Source organism: Lontra canadensis, unplaced genomic scaffold (genome assembly GCF_010015895.1).
Source record: "Lontra canadensis isolate GAN:19392208 unplaced genomic scaffold, GSC_riverotter_1.0 scaffold4, whole genome shotgun sequence".
NCBI lineage: Eukaryota > Metazoa > Chordata > Mammalia > Carnivora > Mustelidae > Lontra > Lontra canadensis.
Genome location: NW_022630998.1, coordinates 39,011,189 through 39,030,189, shown reverse-complemented (window position 1 = coordinate 39,030,189; position 19,001 = coordinate 39,011,189). Strand labels below are relative to the sequence as shown.

General features: G+C 36.8%; 1 protein-coding gene across 2 annotated transcripts in view; it reads left to right on the top strand.

Moving 5' to 3' along the window:
* Window positions 1–19,001, top strand: part of TNPO1 (transportin 1) — an 87,507-nt gene that overhangs the window by 28,764 nt on the left and 39,742 nt on the right. The window contains exons 1-4 of one of the 2 annotated variants that reach the window (XM_032848720.1): window positions 9,123–9,257; window positions 9,391–9,504; window positions 12,210–12,285; window positions 16,264–16,413. In XM_032848720.1, coding sequence (XP_032704611.1) covers window positions 9,400–9,504; window positions 12,210–12,285; window positions 16,264–16,413 — 331 coding nt within the window. In that variant the 5' untranslated portion in view covers window positions 9,123–9,257; window positions 9,391–9,399. Of the gene's footprint in view, window positions 1–9,122; window positions 9,258–9,390; window positions 9,505–12,209; window positions 12,286–16,263; window positions 16,414–19,001 lie in introns of those variants that run through there. The other variant, XM_032848712.1, reaches the window with a different exon arrangement.

Genomic DNA, 19,001 nt, shown 5'->3' with positions numbered 1-19,001 from the left:
TGACCTTCATCTCTAAAATTAATTATAAAAATAAATAATTTTCCATTTTGAAAGAAATAAAAAAATCTTCACAAGGACATCAGACCAAAATATGCAAATCAACCATATAGTTTTTTAAGGTCAATATTAATAAACAACCCCCATGGGCACATTTTGCATATCATTACTATACCAATTAATTGCCAACTATTTTCAACTAAAAAAATTAACCCAAATTTTATGTATAGACATGATTTAGTATGGAGAACCATAGTTTCCTGATCTGTATAGACAAAATTTAAGAACACATTTTTGTGCTTGGGCTGTGAAGTAAAGATGATAGTTATTTATTAAAGATATTTTGATATAGTGACTTTATAATAAACCAGTCCATACATTTAAAAAATAATAATAATAAAAATGAATACTTTAAACTCTCTGGAGCGCTTGACTGGCTTATTTCAAAGAGTATGTAACCCAATCTCACAATTATGAGTTCGAGCTTCATATTGGGTATAGAGACAGCTTAAATAAATGAAACTTAAAAAAAAAGAATAGTGTAAACTCTGGAAAGAAAAGTTTAAACTCTGAAAAGCAAGGTGCAGTTACCATACCTGACCTGAAGAAAGTAAATACTAACTAGTAGAGCTATTGAATTTTTGGTTATGTTTGGAATAGAGAGGAAGAGAGAAGTCTCCTCAAGAAGTCTACCCAAGAGTTCAGTTAATGGTTAGTCAGGTGTTCATGAAAGTGGCAGAATGAGAAAAATACAATGGCATGCTTCAGTAGACAGGCCCTGAAGTCAGGTATGGCTGGGCTTAGGTGCCACCTTTGTTCATTATGACCTCTGGGACCTTGGATGCATTCGTTAACTTGACTTAAGCGTGTACCTTTTCTGGAAAATGGAAATGATAATAAATTCCTATTCATGGAATTCAGTGAGATCATGCATTTAAAGCACTTAGTATAATAACTGGCACATAAGATGTGCTCCATAAATGATAACAGGGTTGCTATTATTACTAGGCACAGTTGAAACTTCAAAATCACACAGATTTGGTTTTGAATGCCCAATCTGCCACAAACTGGCCAGGCAAGTACTTAACCTCGCTCAACCTCAGTTAATATAAAATGGAGTTAATATCCACCTCCTACTGCTGTTGTGAATATTAAATGAGCTGAAGTATCTAGGAAATACCTGGTTGTAGATTGTATTGGATTTTGAGATCAGGTTTTCCTTCTTATCACCTGTTCACTTTGATACTAGACTCCTTTTTTTTTTTTTTAATGTTTGTAAAGTATTTGAGTCATATGTCTAGTCATCTTTAAAGGTCTTCCTGAAAGAGGAACTCTAAGAATGTATTTATTTAAATTTCCCTTAGTACCTGTTTTCCATTTTCTTTTTTGTTGTTAATCTTTTTTGCTTTTAGATGACAATAAATTGTAGTGCCTAAGGATTATAATTTTAGCCTTTTAGCATAATTCTTCCAAGTAGTGAGCTAGATCATTCACTCCAATCAATCAGGGATGATTTAAAACCTATTACGTGCCTCACGCCTTGTAACATCAGAGAAGCTGTATGCTATGGTCCCTCCCCTTTACTCTGTTCCAGCACCTTTCAAACAGCTTGGGCTGTACAGTTGGGTTTTGCTTTTCTCCTTTTTGTTCTTGAGCCTTGATCGCTGATTACTTTATAGAATCTCTTAAAGGACTTTGTAGTTTCACTGATAGCTATAATTTTTTTTTTTTTAAAGATTTTATCCATCCATTTGACAGAGATCACAAGTAGGCAGAGAGGCAGGCAGAGAGAGAGGGGAAAGCAAGCTCCCTGCTGAGCAAAGAGCCCGACGCGGGGCTCGATCCCAGGACCCTGGGATCAGGACCCGAGCTGAAGGCAGAGGCCCCAACCCACTGAGCCACCCAGGTGCCCCTGATAGCTATAATTTAACAAGCCAGTAGACATTTTGATTCTTTGACATTAAAACACCTCATTTTTAAAGTTATTAATAATTTGCTACCTTTAGACTTTGCCTTTTTTTCTTTCATACCTGATCTTTGATTTGATTTCTCATAAAAGTTTTATTAGGTATCTTTATTTTCCTTGTAGCCCTTTGGATATCTCTGTTTTTTTTTTTTTTTCTTCCTTGTTCATCATAGCATCTTTTTGTACAAAGCCAGTGTAAGAGACATTGACTTTGGAAGTCTACAGATCTGATTCACATTCAGCAAATGACTTAAGTTGTATTTTGTTGTATCTGTTTGTCAAATGAAGATAATACTTACCCACCCAGTTACAACAAAACATTGTTGTAAAGATTAGATTTAGAATATCTTGAATTCGTGTACTCAGCACTATTGAAATATTCCATTTTATTATGTTTCCGATATATAGACTGCTTTATTTATTTATTTTACAATAGTGAAATATGATTTTTACTTTTCTCTTTTACCTCATGACCAAGGTATCAAGTATATGTTATTCCTTTAGCATACAAATGGTTTTATTTATGATTAACCAGTTTACAGAAATTGATGTTTCTGTTAGAAAGGCAGTATATCAGAGGCTTACAGACTGGACTCTGGAGCCAGATTAGATGGGTTTGAATCAGGGCTTTGTTTATTATATAAGTAACCTTACGCAATAAAGCAAGTAATTTAACTTCTTGGTGCCTCAATTTACTTTTCTGCAAAATACAGGTAATTTTAATACATCATAGAGTTCTAAGGATTAAATTAGCATATATGAGTGCTTAGGACACTGGTTCTCAGAAACATTAGCTGTTGGTATTTTTTAAGCTATTGGTATTATTGACAAAATAATATATGTGTTTATCCTTTTAATATATAAGTACCAGATATTTTGGTAGTATTCTGGCTCTGTGTGAAAGATGACAGCCTTTCCCCTAACAAACTGGAACTATATTTTATTTTATTTTATTTTAAAGTGTATTTACTTAAGTAATCTCTGCAACCAACATGGGGCACAAACTCTGAGAGATTGGAACTCCATTTTATCTATCTATCTATCTATCTGTAGAGAGTGAGATAGCTAAAGTGGGGAAGGGAAAAGGCAGAGGGAAAGAGAATCTTAATTAAGCAGGCTCCCCGCGCTCAGTACAGAGTGCAAGGTGGGGCTCGATCTCATGACCCTGAGATCATGGCCCGAACCTAAATCAAGATTTGGGCTGTTTAACCCACTGAGCACCCAGGCTCCTGGAACTCCATTTTAAATTCAGATTGGACAGTTAGATCTCCTGCAGCTCCTGCCTTCCACTGATTTCCCACTTTGATGGGTTTTATGTAGAAATCATTTTTTGTTAGGAAAATATTATGCTTATTGTGAAAGTTAACGTAATACTGAACAGCAGGAAGTTAACCTCTCCTTTCTCATTTCTACTTCTTAGGAAGAGTAATTCTCTTCCATATTTTTATTTGATCGTGTCTTTTATTAGTTTATAACCCCTTTCACAAGCTTTCTGTTAGCCTTAGTATGTATGCTAACCCTTAACATGGCTGTGAGGTCCTCTTAGCCCCTGCCCGCCTCTCACTTTCATTTTTGGTAATTCCTGTTAGAGTCTCAGGCAAAAAGTCATTTCTTCAAAAAGTCATTCTTTTCTGACTTCCTAAAGGGGTAAGTTTAATGTCCCTTATACTTGTTCTGCCATAGTCGTTCTCCTACCATAGTGCTGCTCTCTGGGGTGGGAGTTGAGGAGGGTCTTAGAATTGATGAAGTGCTCTTGGCATTTAGTTGGTGGGGCTGAGGGATTCTAGATGTTCACCATTAAGAATTATCTTAAGCCCCGAATGATTTTTGACCATCCCACTAGATGGCCACATAGATGAAAACAATGTCAGCCTAAAGCCTAACATAATTTTACATATACATAAGGAATTTTTTGCAGGATTTTAATTAAATGCTGAGTTTTCCAGGAATAAAACTACTGTACTATTGAAGGAAGACTATGTCTTGTTTTCTTTGGAGTTGTTCACTATTTTGGGAAATTATGTCAATGACAGCAGTATTTATCACATTCTTGTAATTCACCATATAGGTGGAAACATCTGACTCCTCAGTAAATATTTTTTTGAATGTAATTGAAATTAGAAGGGAAAAAAAAGCTCTGAACCAAAGAGGGGGTAAAGCATTTTTCTCTTCCTGGCCAAATATATTTGTGTTCCTCTCTCTTACTCTTACGCCTTATTCATATCATTCACAGACCACACATCTGTCTCTCTCATTAAACCAGAGTTTAGTGGGGGTAATAACAGTATTTTACATACCTTTGAATCTTTGTTGCTCATTGAGCACATGGTAGTTGCTCAGCTTAATATTCAGTTGAATTAACTGCAACAGCAATAGTATATATTCAGCAAATATTTATTGAATCAGACTCTGCTAGGCAAAGAGGGCAAAAAGATACTGTCCCCCTCAAAGAACACATGATCTATTGCCAAGACAGACCTGGAAATAATTATAATATAATATGATAGTTTCCAAAATGGCAATAGCTATAAACTTTAGATCTGTAATGAAAAAAACATGTAAGTCTTATGGGGAGGTCCTGGAATAATACCATGAAAGAAAAATAGTACCCAGTATCAATCATAGTGCCAAGGAAGACTCTCAGTAAATATTAGAAATTGAATAGATGAGCATAGTTCATCTGAAGAGTGCAAAGGAGTTTGCCAAATTGTCAAACGTAAAGAGAACATTCCAGTCAGAAATCCTATTCAGAGGCTCAGAGGTATTGGAGACTCAGTTGGTATTGGTGGAGCATAAAGTTTGAGGTTAAGTCAAAAGAGAGAAAGCTGTTCCTAGAGGCGATGGACCAGATCATGAATGGCCTCCTCCGTGAAAAAGAAGTTAGATTTTTATCTTGCAAGCAGTGGAAAACCAATGATGTGACAAATAAAACTCCTGTATTTCAGGGGCACCTGGGTGGCTCAGTCAGGTAAGCATCCGCTTTGGGCTCTGGTCATGATATCAGGCACCCTGATGAGCAGGGAGTCTGCTTTTCCCTATCCCTCTGCTCCTCCCCCTGCTCATTTTCTCTCTCTCTGTCAAATAAATAAATCTTTAAAAAAAAACACTATATTTCAAATCATACCATATGCCAGGCAGGTACGTATAATCCTACTACAGAGTTGATACAGTATTATTTTATAGTTGAGAAACTGAAGCTCAGTGAGATTAATTAACTTGCCCAGGTTTTCACAGCTACTAAGTGGAAGAACTAGGATTTAAACTTAGGTTGGTTGAGTCCAGACCTCCCATCTGCTTTTTAAACTGTATTTTACAGCCCCTCCAGCAGGGAAGAAACTAGATTTATTTTTACTTTTTTCAACCGGTGTCTTTACCTCACATGATTTTCAACTCTGGCAAAATTCAAAATTTTTATGTACTTTTAAGTTCTTAACGGTTTGGGAATCTTTCATTTGCTGAAGGCCCCAAATGATATCTTATAGTAACTTAGCAGACTACTTTCTATTTTGGTGTTATCTTCTATCTAGCTAGTTCAAATAACTGTCTTGACTAATGAAGAGCCTTTGGTTGCTGGGGGGTGTTCACTATGGAATGCCATGGCCCAATCAGCATGATTTGCATACTCTAAAAGAGAAAAATTTGAAGCACTACTTCCCTTTTTTGAAATACATAGATCATAGTCTTAAGCATATATAAAGAATTATAATTACTTTAAGAACATCCAGTGTTAATCTTGATATTCTATTTATTATGGATGTACTTTACTATTTAAATAATGAGTTCTGCCTCAGAATCTGGTGTCCTTTAAGCTTTAAGTGCTTCTGATATTATCTAGATTTGTGATCCCTCTGGCCACCCTAGCAGAAGATTCTTCCTAATTTTAATGGCTATTAAAATGTGGTAAGTTCTGGAAATAGGGGTTGTGATTGCACAACAATGAGAATGCACTTAATGCCCTTAAACTGTACACTTAAAATGGTTAAAATGCTAAATTTTAGGGGCACCTGGGTGGCTCAGTGGGTTAAAGCCTCTGCCTTGGGCTCAGGTCATGATCCCAGGGTCCTGGGATCGAGCCCCACATCGGGCTCTCTACCCAGCGGGGAACCTGCTTCCTCCTCTCTCTCTCTCTCTCTCTGCCTGCCTCTCCGTCTGCTTGTGATCTCTGTCCGTCAAACGAATAAATAAAAAAATCTTGGGTCACCTGGGTGGCTCAGTGGGATAAAGCCTCTGCCTTCAGCTCAGGTCATGATCTCAGGGTCCTGGGATCGATCCCCGCATCTGGTTCTCTGCTCAGCGGGGAGCCTGCTCCCCCCGCCCCCCACCTACTTGGATCTCTGTCAAATAAATAAATAAAATCTTTAAAAAAAAAATCTTTAAAAAATGCTAAATTTTATATCATGTATATTTTACCACAATAAGAAAAATATGGCATAGAAGTTCAAAATGACTTCAGATCTCTCTCTTATCAAGCAGTTAACCACATATTTTTGAGAATCTTTTGTTCCCTATAACTTGAGGTAGGTGTAAGGGAATGGTTTATCTTCGTTCTACCTATCCCATCATCAAATTAAATGTTCTTAATACAAACTTAGGGAAAAAAAAGGACTTTACTTACTTTGGTGCAGGTATAAAGACAGAAGCGTGATAATGATATTATGAGGCACTCATCCTCCTGATGGATGCCTTTTGGACTGGCTGCTATTGGCCCCAGCTTCCCTTTATTCAGAAGGGTGGCTAAGGAGTTAAGTAGGCTATCCAAATGTCACCTACACTGGTGTGAGGTGCATAGTTGCAGCTCCAGCTCTCTAAAGTTCAGATTTTTAGGTTCCCTCCTCTTAACCTCCCCCTGTCCCCATACCCCAGTATCAGGAGAAATTAAATTTTCACCCATTAGATTCCCCAAAATTAAAAGAATGTGCTGGTGAAGATATGAGAGACATTCATATTGTTGGTGAGTGAATTGCATAACTGTTTTTAGAAAATAATGTGGTAATAACTGTTAGAAAATTTTAAGTTCACATACTTTTGGTTTAATAATCCCACTGAGTTGCCACTATTGTGTACAGACATTAGTACAAGATTATTTTGTGTGTGTGTTGTTTATTGTGGTTAAAAAAGAAAAAAAAGTACAAGCATCCTGGAAGCCAGTTAAGTGGTTGAACAAATGTTCTACCATTCTAAAGACCCATATTTAGCTATTAAAAAATGAGTTAAATCTATATGTTGGCTGGGAATGAATGGTATATTATGTGTTTAAAAGTTGTAGCATTAATAATTTGTAGTATGATCTTAAAACAAAACCAGAACTATATGTATGTTAGAGAATAGAGAAAAGTGTAATAGGATTCATATCAAACTTAAAATGGATTCTGTCACGGACATAAGCTTAGAGGTAGGATTGATTAACTTTATGTGTACAACCATGTTGTTTACAATCTTTGTAATTTTTTAAAATATTTTTTTAAGATTTTATTTATTGACAGAGAGAGAGAGAGAGATCACAAGTAAGCAGAGCAGCAGGCAGAGAGAGAGGGGGAAGCAGGCTCCCTGCGGAGCTTGATACCAGGACCCTGGGATCATGACCTGAACTGAAGGCAGAGGCTTTAACCCACTGAGCCACCCAGATGCCCCCAATTTTTGTAATTTTTAACAAGTTTCTGAAGTAAGAGGGAAGGAGAGATCTATAATGATAGAAATTAATAATAGGGATTTCTTTGGATGACTGAGAAATGGGTACAGTGGAAACCTTGGTACTGGTAATGATCTATATTTTGATGTGGGCTTTGGTTACACAGGCATCTTCAGTTTGTAATAATCCATATAGTTGTATGCCTGTGATTTGTATAGATTGTATATATATCAAAGTGTATTAAAATTATGTCACAGCAATACAAGGGAATATGATCATGTTTTTAAAAAGCACTTTGAGTAAATATAATGATATATGAAGGTGTGCAAAAAACAGGACAACCCCATTATTATGAAATATAAGGTACATATAAGTACACAGAATGAAGACTGGAATAAACTACAATATTAACAGATATCATGTCTAGATTATTTTTGGTTTTGGGTTTTCATTTTGGGTAGTTGAAGGAGTCTGTAGGAGGTGGTGAGCAAAGCTGCACTACAGGATATTAACCAGAAAATAAGGGTGAAGGAGAGAGGAAAGGTTTAAAAAAAAAAGGAAAAAAAAGGAAAGAAAGAAAGAAAAATGCTAACTAGAGACATGAGGTAAAGTCAGGTAACTTTAACCCCTGCTAGGAAGGGACTCCTACTAGGAAGGGACTAATTTCATCGGTCAAACCATCATGTGGTAATAAAGCCATATGAAATATTCTTTCATCATACTGTTTTCGATTTTTACAAATAATTCATACTTGATTCTCAAGTTCTGTTTTTGATTAAGCATGTTTTAATGAAACTGTCATTAATATAGTTTCAACTGATTGTAGCAAATGCAACTCTCCTAGTAGCTTAAGAAACCTATACTTTGCCCAGTCTTCACTAATTAACTATGGTAATTTGCTTAGATATTTTTGAGCCATAGGTTGATATCGGGACTAATACCTCCCCAGGTTGGCTTGAGAATGAAATGAGAAAATGTATGTGAGAACACTTCAATGGAAGTAAACACGATCCACTTATAAGATTACATTATTTTTGTTTTTCCTTCGCCCCAAAATACTTAGTTGTAAAATGTGGTTATTTCAGATGGAATTTATTTCACTTGAGATCAGAAGTTTATGAAGAATGCAGTTTTTTCAGTCACGTTCTGCAAATGTCAGTGCAACATTTAGTGTTTATCAAAGTGTGGATTGTGGTTACATTTTTAACATTTTAGACCAAATATTAGTGCTATGTATGACAAATTGAAATGTAAACTTTTTTTTCTAAGTATTGTTGAGTTGTCGGGAATTATCAGGCTCTTTTCCCTATTCTTCATTTTTCACCATGTTAACTTAAAATGACTAATACCCAAAATCAGATCTCTTCAGGTGTTTTGCAGGGGTTTGGATAAGAACTCAACTTCTGATGAGTCGTTAAATCAGTAATAATCTGGACAGAACTCCATTTGGGTTGGGTTGGAGAAAACTGCGTGGCACTAGGACCCAGGGGGCTCCCGTGAGCGGATCTAGGGGCCAGATTGCAAATTCGCGGTGACTCAGTCTGGTCGGTTCCTTGCGCTCGGCGGCCGCGGCGGCAGCAGCAGCAGACGTTGGCGGCCGAGCTGCTAGGATCAGTTCCCCCCGGGTTTCTCCATCCGAGACTTCTTTCGGGGCACCCCAAGCAGGTCCGAGGCGTCTGGGGAGCAAAGGGGTCGTTCTGGAGGGGAAAGGGGGGTTGCTCGGCGCGGGAAGCCCTCGGGCCTGTGCACGGGGAGTAACATTTGCTCCGTCTCTTCCTGTGTCTGGCTTTATTTGCAGCAAACCAAGATGGAGTATGAGTGGAAACCTGACGAGCAAGGGCTTCAGCAAATCCTGCAGCTGCTGAAGGAGTCCCAGTCCCCAGACACCACCATCCAGAGAACCGTGCAACAAGTATCCTTTCCGAGGCCTTGCCGCCGCCCGCGCAGCTCGCCCCGCGCGGGGCCCGCTCCCGGCGGCCGGGTGGCTCCCGCCGCCCCTCCCCCTCCTCCCGCTCCCCAGATCCCTCCGCCCTCCGCCCGCCGGCGGGGAGAGGCCCGCCCGCCGCTGCAGCTCCTGCCCGGCGCCTCGCGCACGCGGCCCTTGAGCCCGGGTCCGGGGTGCCGCCGCTGCCGCCGGCTTCCGGCCCGCGGGAGGCGGGGGCTCTCGGCCGCCGCCCGCGATCGCGACATGTGCGCCCGCCGGCCCGCCACGTCCCCGCCCGCCCACCGCTGACCTGCCCACGGGGTGGAGAGAGGCGCGGGCGGGCGCCCCGGGTGCGGCGCGGACCCCGGGCCCCACACAATGCGCCCGGCGCGGAGGGGCGGCAGTCCGAGCGAGAGTCTGGGTGGAGGGCTCTGTGTGCGAGACGGGACTCGCTGGCCGAGCGTCGAGCCAGAAATGGGGTGGAGCTGGCGCGGGGTTTAAACTGCAGCCGCATTGGTTTGGGGTTTCTTCGAGGCCCCTGCTCTCAAAGTGTTGGAGGACCTGCAAGTGGGGGGGTCTCAGGTCTCACCCCGGGGCTGCTCTTGCTCACACCTGTTGCAAGTTTCCTGGCTCCTGAGGGAAATAGTCTTTTTGGCTCAAAGGCTGACTGCTCAGTTACTCCGTGTTTACCGAGTTTGCTGGGGTTGCAGTCATAATTGCTACGGTTTTAGAGCCCAGAAAGGTTAAAAGAAGCAACAAAACCTGTGCTGTGTGTGCTGTCTGTGGTGCCCTGAACGGTGGACAAATAAAAGCTCTTTTTGGATACGATAAAGGAGACAGATTCACTCAGTCACAAATAAGCTTTTTATCCCTGTTACTTTGAGGCTAAAGAATTCTTTAAAAAAAAAAAAAACTTAAAAGTCTGCTGTTTTTACAGAAACAATTTGATTTTTATTGGTAGTGAACAGAACTATAAAATTTGGTAAGTAAGCTCTTTAGTGTAGTTCGGGCTTATTTGAATATAATACGCTGTTGAGGTGAAATTACGTACAGTTCCGACAGAAACTCTGGTAAGTAAGTTGAAGTCGAAGTACTGCATTGCTACTCTAAGTTGAAACTTTAAATAGGCGAGGAATTACATAACTTCTTAATTAATAATACACTGCTCATTTAAAACCAGAGAGGATAATGTGCTAGTACTGAGGTTAAGAGTAGTAGCTATGGAGTGTGTTGGACCTTGTATCTGAAACCTTGCTGTAGCCCAGTCTTAATTTCTGTTGTCATGGCTGTAGGAATGACCAGATATTTAATGAATTACAGGTAATTGTATGACACAGTTATTTCTTAAGTTAGCCAAGCCTGTAACCACCTTGTAATTTCTTCTATAGCACTGTATATCATTATTTTCTATTTTGGTACATATTTATTAAATACCTTTTATATGCCCGGTACTGTGGTTGGGCTGACAATTTATTTTACAGTTTATTCTGTGCCTGGAGCATGATATGCCTGCTGTATAAAGAACAAATTAAATTTCAGTACGTGAATCGTATTTAAAAGTACACATTGCTTTGTATTTTCAGAGTGCGTAATGATGAATGACTTTGTTCTTTTGTGTGTCCTTAGGAAAGCATTTATTTTATTGTTGTTTCTGTATAGGCTTGAGCACCTTTTGCAAGACTATTAGTAATATGGATAGATGGCCCAAGTTGTAAGAAAGTAAATCTTACCAGGAAGTATTTTTGAAAAGTTAGTGCATCAGCTTGTTAATATTGGCCATTCACTAAAGAAAGAAACCACTGGGTTTTTCTTTGTCAAGGAAAGTAGACTTTGGAAATTTTCTAGAGAACGTCTTTTGCTAGTTAATTCTGACCATTACTATTGAGGGTATTTTAGTATGAAATAAATAGCTAATACAGTGTACCTAGAGTTTGTACCATAGGATTAATTTTAAAAAATTTAGATCTCAGTGAAAACATTTGAATATTTGTCTAATAAAACACAATTAGGAGTGTTATTAAGAAGGGTATTAGAGGTTAAAGGGGCGTGAAGAAAGATATAATAGAACATTACGTTACTGTTGACTGCCAGCAGAACGAAATACCTGCAAATTTAAGTCACCAGAAATGGTAAGTCTTGGGGAGGGGGAACAATTTTAGAACTGTTGCAGTTCAGTAATTTTGTACTGACTTTATGTAATAAGACTTGATATGTAGACTTGTGTGTGAGTGGCATTTTATAGTCAGTTTTTTAACTCTGGAAAAACGAGTCTAGTAAAAGCACTTTTATAAAGTTAATTTCTCTCAATGATTTTATTTCTTTGGAATGCTTTTCATTTTTGTCGTTATTTTTGTATCTAAATACCCTTCTAATTAAGGTATTTAAAGTTCAAATAAATCCAGAATTCTGTTTTGAAAGTTTTTTTGCTATGTTGAACATTCTAAAGGTGGAAGTTGGCTTATGTTGTAATGAATATAATTGATATAAAGTAGTAAGTTTAATATTTCAGTCATAAAGCACCTAAGAAATCTCATGGTGAGGTTGATGCTTTTAATAAGATAACTTTATTCTTCTTGAGAAAAAAAATGCTGGATTGAAAATACCATGAAAGGGATTCTTGATTTTAGATTTAAAATGCTTAGTTTTTTCCTTAGATTACATTGAGAAGTTTCCTTAACTACTGTTTGTTCTAGAAACTGGAACAACTCAATCAATATCCAGATTTTAACAACTACCTGATTTTTGTTCTTACAAAATTAAAATCTGAAGGTAAGTAAGGATTGTATTGATAAAACTACTTGGAAAGGTCTTCAAGACCTATTAAAATAGGCTGAGAGTTATTTAATTTAAAGGTTTTGCATTTTCTAGTAACCGCTACTTTACATATGTGGAATGAGCAGAGACTTGAGTCTAAGTATTTAGATGCTTAATAAGCATTAGGTTGTTAATTGGGTGTTTTATAATAAATTCCCTCATATTTTGTGACTGAAAAGAGTGTTTCAAAGTCTGCTTTGGTGTTTTGCTTGAATTCTTATTCATGGATGTCTTAAAGGTTGATTTAATACACAGATTGAATGTAGGATTTACTAAGTTTATGTGGGTACAGAACAAAAAAATTGAAAGTTCATATAACCAAAATTTAAATTAACTTAGTCGTGTCTCCCAGAGAGAATTATTATTACTCTTGATTAATGAATTCTACAGTCTTGTATGGCTATATACGTTTTAAAATTTAACTATAATAGGGATCATTCTCTTCATAAACTTTTGTGGTGGTTTTTTTTTTTTTAACTTCTAAGTATACTGAACAGTGTAATGAAATTTTTTCGTTAACTGTTCTTCTGCAATAGTCTTAAATTATTTTTATGCCACTTCAAAGCCTGAAAATTAGTTTTATTTATTTATTTTTAAACTAGTTTTATTTTTTAAATGGTGTGGTCTTTTGATTGTTTCTAATACAGGTCATGTGTCCCAGTAGATTTTATTCGTTTCACAAATATTGTTGAGCACCACTTCATTTCCAGGCTCAAGGGCAATAAAAGTAAGCAAAATAAGAATCTCTGCCCTCATGGAACTTACACTGTAGTGAGAGGTGTTCTTCATAGAGTTATTTGATTATTGAAGATTCCCTTACTGAAACATTGTCAGATGCACAAAAGGCACTCAGATACTATGGAGTAATTGGCCTCTTACATGTAAACATCATACGCTGTTCAGTGATTAGTGTTTCAGAAGCCACAGAGCAATTAGTTAAAAAGAAAAAAAACCAAGGGCACTTGTAGTTGGGAAGCAAGTCTTAGTGACACTGCTTCACCTGTCTTGCTTTTCTCATCTATATAATGCCTGTGTTAGACTACCAAACCATTTGTAAGGGTTCATCTCCAAGGCTCTAGGGGGTTAACGGCCTCAATGTGTAGTAAAATCTCACTAATTTTTTTTTTTTTTTTTTTTAGATTTATTTGTTTATTTTACAGAGAGTCACTGGCATGAGTGGGAGGAGGGGCAAAGGGAGAGGGCTGGGGAGGATCCTTAGGCATACTTCTTTCCTGCTGACCACCCAGGCTTAATTCCAGGACCTGGAGATGATGACCTGAGCCTAAATCAAGGGTTGGCCACTCGACTGAGTGAGCCACCGAGGCACCCCTCATTGATCTTACTTTTATTAAGATTTTGATAATTTATAGAGTACAGTGATTTGTTTTTAATTAATTTTAAATATTCTGGTTAACTTGAGTGATTTTAATTTGTGATTGAGGGATGTAGTGGAAACTAAAACTTTTCCTAAATCTAGGTTCTAAGAAACTAGAAATTCCTTCAGCATATATTTAAATTCAGCAATTAATACTCTGTTTTTTAAATATACTTAATACTTTTTTCTTAATATAGAAACTTTATTTTTCCTACATAATAATTAATAATCAAATTAGTGTTACTCTTTTTTTAAGAACTTTAGTATTATTATTATTTAGTATTATTTAGTATTTAGTATTATTTAGTAAATGAATTTTTCTAAAATTGTTCTACTTGAAAATTTTTAAACTTATTTTCACCAAGCCATCTACTCTGTCATGTTGTGTGCACACCCTAAATTCCAAATATTAGAGATTGTTAGAATATTATACTCTTTCTTGAAGTTTTGGGGATATAAGAGTAAGTATTTTTAAAAGGAACCACAGAATTCAAAAAGCAAGAGAGGATGGGTGACTACCTTCATTTCATTAGTCACCTTTTCTCAAAGGACATAGGAGCTTAACATCTGTGTAATATAATATTACTTGTGTCTTGTTTGGAACACAAGTTTACTATGTCTTTTTTTATTTTAAACAAAACTGGCATTGGGGTAATCATATTATTGAAGGAACATAAATAACATCTTTAAATGGAAATGCTTACTTAGTAATCTGTCCACCATCCTCTTGTGAATTTTTTATACTGAAGTATGGAGTAAAATTTTTAGGTCTGGAAGAGACTTCAGAGATAAGCTTATCTAATAGCAAATTGAGGTCCAACAAAGTAAAGCCTTAACTTTTTTTTTTTTTTTTTTTTTTTTTTTTTTTTTGTAGTAAATGGTTGATCGGTGGCTCTTTGGATTTAGGACAGGACATGTTTTAGCTTAAGTAAATATTTTAATGTAAAAATACTTTTTAATTTTAAACCATTTCTGCTTTGTATTTGACTTACTAAAACTCTTCATCTTACAGCATTTATTGTAAAAAACAGTAATGATGATTTCTTATAAAACAAATACATGCCATTTAAGATAAAATTATATGACTGAATTACTAAGGGCTAATTTAGACAAAAGGATTATTGCTCGAAGAAGTTAAAAATCTGGCTATTCATTTATTTTATGGCAGTTTTAAACTTGCAAGAGAATTTAGAACTGTTTCTGTTTTGTTTTTATGTTATTCATTGGAATGGGTTGTAATTGAAACCAGAAAGAAGTTTTTAAACGGTGACATAAAAGGTTTCAGAGTATATTGCTGTGATGACCTGAATGGGGTTTATGTGCGGAGAAACTTTGTTATCCTTTTGCCTGTCGGTATACATCACCCTGGAATATTTCAGTGCCAGTCAGACTATGGGAGCGTACTGCAAACTAGAACAAACTCAGAGTATTCAGTTTTTTAAATAGCGTTTGTAAAATAGTAGTGCTGTAATAGCATATTCTGTTCCCCACACCAGCTCTTCATGTCTTCCAGTCTTTTAAGGAGGGTGATATTGCAGCATGCATTGAAGTCTAGGCTTGAGCCAGGCTCCTGAGATTCATATTTTGGCTTCCCCACTTAATAGCCTTGTGTGACTTTGGCAGAGCCCTCAGTTTCTTCATTTATGCAGTGGGGATAATAACTCCTGTCTCATGAGGTTGTGAGGATTAAAAGCACACTATTTGAAATGCACTTAGCAGTGTTAGTACCTGATAAGCTTCAAAAGATATTAACTATTACTAATACTGGTGGTGATGCCAATTGGTAAAGCATCAGTTACATTCTACTGGTATTAAATTTCTTCTTAAAAATTTGTTGACGCCCATCTGTGGACTGAACTTTCTTATGTAAATTCTATTTTTAACTTCTGAAAATTTTAAAACTGTTTTACCCTTTTTTTTTTTTTAGCTCAGAGTCAAGTGAAAAACATGATATAAATGAACATCATTTATTTGTATGTGAAGGTGATCCCATGTATTCTTTGTCCACTTAATTTTTTAATAGGATATTTGTAGTCACTAATACTTTCAGATCTGTAATTTGATGTTTGTATCAGGTCCAATAAAGCTTGAGTACAGTGGCCATATATAAACTAAATTAACTCTTAAACTGAGTCAGTGGTTCTCAACCAGGTGCAGATTGCCCTCCTCCCCACACCCCATTGCAATCCATTCCACTTCTCCAACAATCCAGACATTATCTGGAAACATTTTTGTTGTTAGTACCTTGGGAAGGTGATACTGGCATCTCTGGCCAGTAATACTGCTAAACATCATAGAAGGCACAGGACAACACCCAGCAAAGAATTATCTGACCCAAGATGTCAATAATGCCAAGGTTGAGAAACTCTGAACTACAAATCATGGAGCTAATCTTCCGATAATCATTTATGATACTTTTTTTTTCCTTTTTCCTGGTTATAGCAAAATTACTGGAATGTTGCAATCAATTTTTGAATATAAGTATTTTAAAAGTTACTGTTCTTCCATATTTTGAAATGAAAACTACTTTAAAAGTCAATAATGCTGTTTTATTACAGATGAACCCACAAGATCATTGAGTGGTCTCATTTTAAAGAATAACGTGAAAGCGCATTTTCAGAACTTCCCAAATGGTGTGACAGACTTTATTAAGAGTGAATGTTTAAACAATATTGGTGACTCCTCTCCTTTGATTAGAGCCACTGTAGGTAAGTTACATTGTTACATAGTTTTGCTTATCTGGTTTGTAACTGGATTGTTTTTTGAGATGGTAGACTATTCTCATAGGAACTTTTGTCATCCGTTTCATGTTGAATTTGAGGAGAGGGGGGTTTTTCATTGCCACTTTTAAATGCTTTGGAAATAATGGTCATTATTATAGTAAAAGCCCTTAATTAGTGAGATCAGAGTCACTGGTAGTTGCTTATTCAAAGTTCATCAAGTGGGACATAAACAAATGATACTAATTTAGGACTATGGCCTTTTTTTTGAGTTCCTTACTATCTGACTTCTGTGTATAATAAACATGGGATTCACAGACCTGTACCCCTGGGGATAAAAATATATGTTTATAAAAAATAAAATTAAAAAAAAACACATAAAATTATTTAGAATAAAAAAAAAAAACATGGGATATAATTTCGTTGCACCTTCTTTACTTGGAAAGAAAATTTCGTAAAACAACTTAAGAATAGGACATTAGGGGGCACCTGGGTGGCTCAGTGGGTTAAAGCCTCTGCCTTCAGCTCAGGTCATGATTCCAGGTTCCAGGTCCTGATTCCAGCCACATCGGGCTCTTTGCTCAGCGGGGAGCTGCTTCCTCCTCTCTCTCTGCCTGCCTTGCCTCTCTGCCTACTTGTAATCTCTGTCAAATAAATAAAATCTTTAAAAAAAAAAAAAAAAGAATAGGACATTAGGTTTTGCTATTTTCTATCCTTGTTTTTAATAATTGCCTTGTCTGTATCTAATTACAGCAATTTTTGAGTCTTCAGAGTTTTCAACTTAAGTCAAAGAACTATCAGTTTATGTAATACTGAATTAAAATGTTTATAGCTGGTATAAATAGGTTTGGGAGTAAACACAATTGACTGTTGGTGATAGTTGGTGATAGCATTCATGGACGCAGAAATAGGCAGGAGGTCTTAAAAAGTGGCCTACTAAAGGGCAGCATTCAGTATGCCATGGGACTTAAAGCAGCTACATTTCACAAAGAGTTGGAAAGCTTCCGTTAATCTAGCAGGTTGGTTGAATGGAAGTCAGTTAAGAACCTCCATAATGATTAAATCATTTTCATTGAATGTTCTTTACTTTTGTATTTTTTGTCTCGTGGTGGGTTTGAAAAGTACCCAATACATCTTTTACTTAAAAAACAAAGGCTCTGTGACTTCTCCCAAAATATGCAAGTCTTAAATACTGCCATTATTAACACTGATTTTAAATGGGATGGATGAAGGGCATTTGTGATTTGAGAAAAGGGAATTCCTGGTTTATTCTGATGGACTCTCTTATACCTTCCTAATGTTTTGCCCTCCTCTTGACAGTGGTAAAAAAGAATGGTGAGTATATGCCAAACTTCTCAAATCTTTTTAATCTTAACTACATATTAGGAATCTTGCCGAGGAAGTTTATTTGAGAAGACTACATTTTGTTGACTGTGCGGTAATCCATTAGACAAATGTAAAATTGTTTCTCCTGTTAAAGAGTATGTGGTTGGTTTGTAATTTTATTATTTTGGTGACTATCCTTTATGTGTGTTTACATAGTATGGGAAAAAGATTTTTCGGGGAGTAGATGAAACTATATGGGTCAGTTAAATTTGAATTTGTTGGTCTATCAACATTCTCTAATGTTCTTCTAGCAGAAGTAATGCATGTCAGCAGTCTGTTAGTGCCAAGTTGTAGCTTGGCATTTAATTTTTGTTACTGCTTTTTTTTTTTTAAGACATATTTAGTTTTCTTTAGGCAGATCCAGAGCTTGCTTTTACCCTTAATTCTTAAAAATTTTAACTTTAGGAAAGAAAAATGGGGAAGAAGGAGCAGCTCTGCCCTTGGCCTTGATGCTTTTTGATCTTACTAGAAGACTGTTTTAAGGGTTATGTCTTAAAAATGCTACCAGTCCATTGACTCTTACCATATAATTGATGGGGGTTTGGGGGGGGGGTTTGTTTTTAGTGCAGAGTACATATTGGCTAACAACGTTAGGCTTTTTATTGCTTTGCCACTGGGAGCAATCTTCTTAAAACTAACTGTGGAAAATTCAAAGACAATTTATACACAGAAACAAGAAGAATTCACTGTTTAGTAATTGATTATTTACTGTATGCCAGGCAGGCATTTTGTTTGCGTGTCTCACTGTGAGTTCTCAAAATAGCAAGAGAACACTTTTTCTTTTTCTCACTTTTACAAATTAGTATTTTGAAGTTTAGAGTGCATATAATTTGCCTACTGTCAGAATTTATACAAATCTTAATTATGGTACTAAAAGGTCTATAATCATCAAATGAAGTATATTATCTTACTCATGTTAAATTTGCCAAGGCAGAGAAAAACAAGGATGATGCCAGTGATTCATCCTTGATCCTCTAAGTGGGAACGGATGGAGGACTGTGTGGGTCTTTCCACACCAAAAGGGTTGTTGCACACAGGATTGTTAGCCATTGATGGTTCATCTACTTTCATTTTCCCTACCTTGGTCCTTGGCTGTGATCCGTCCTAGCTTAGAGAGCTCATTTTCGCTTTATGCATTTTTGTTAAAAACTACTAGATTTGGATATTCACCACCCAGTGATAAGCTCTGC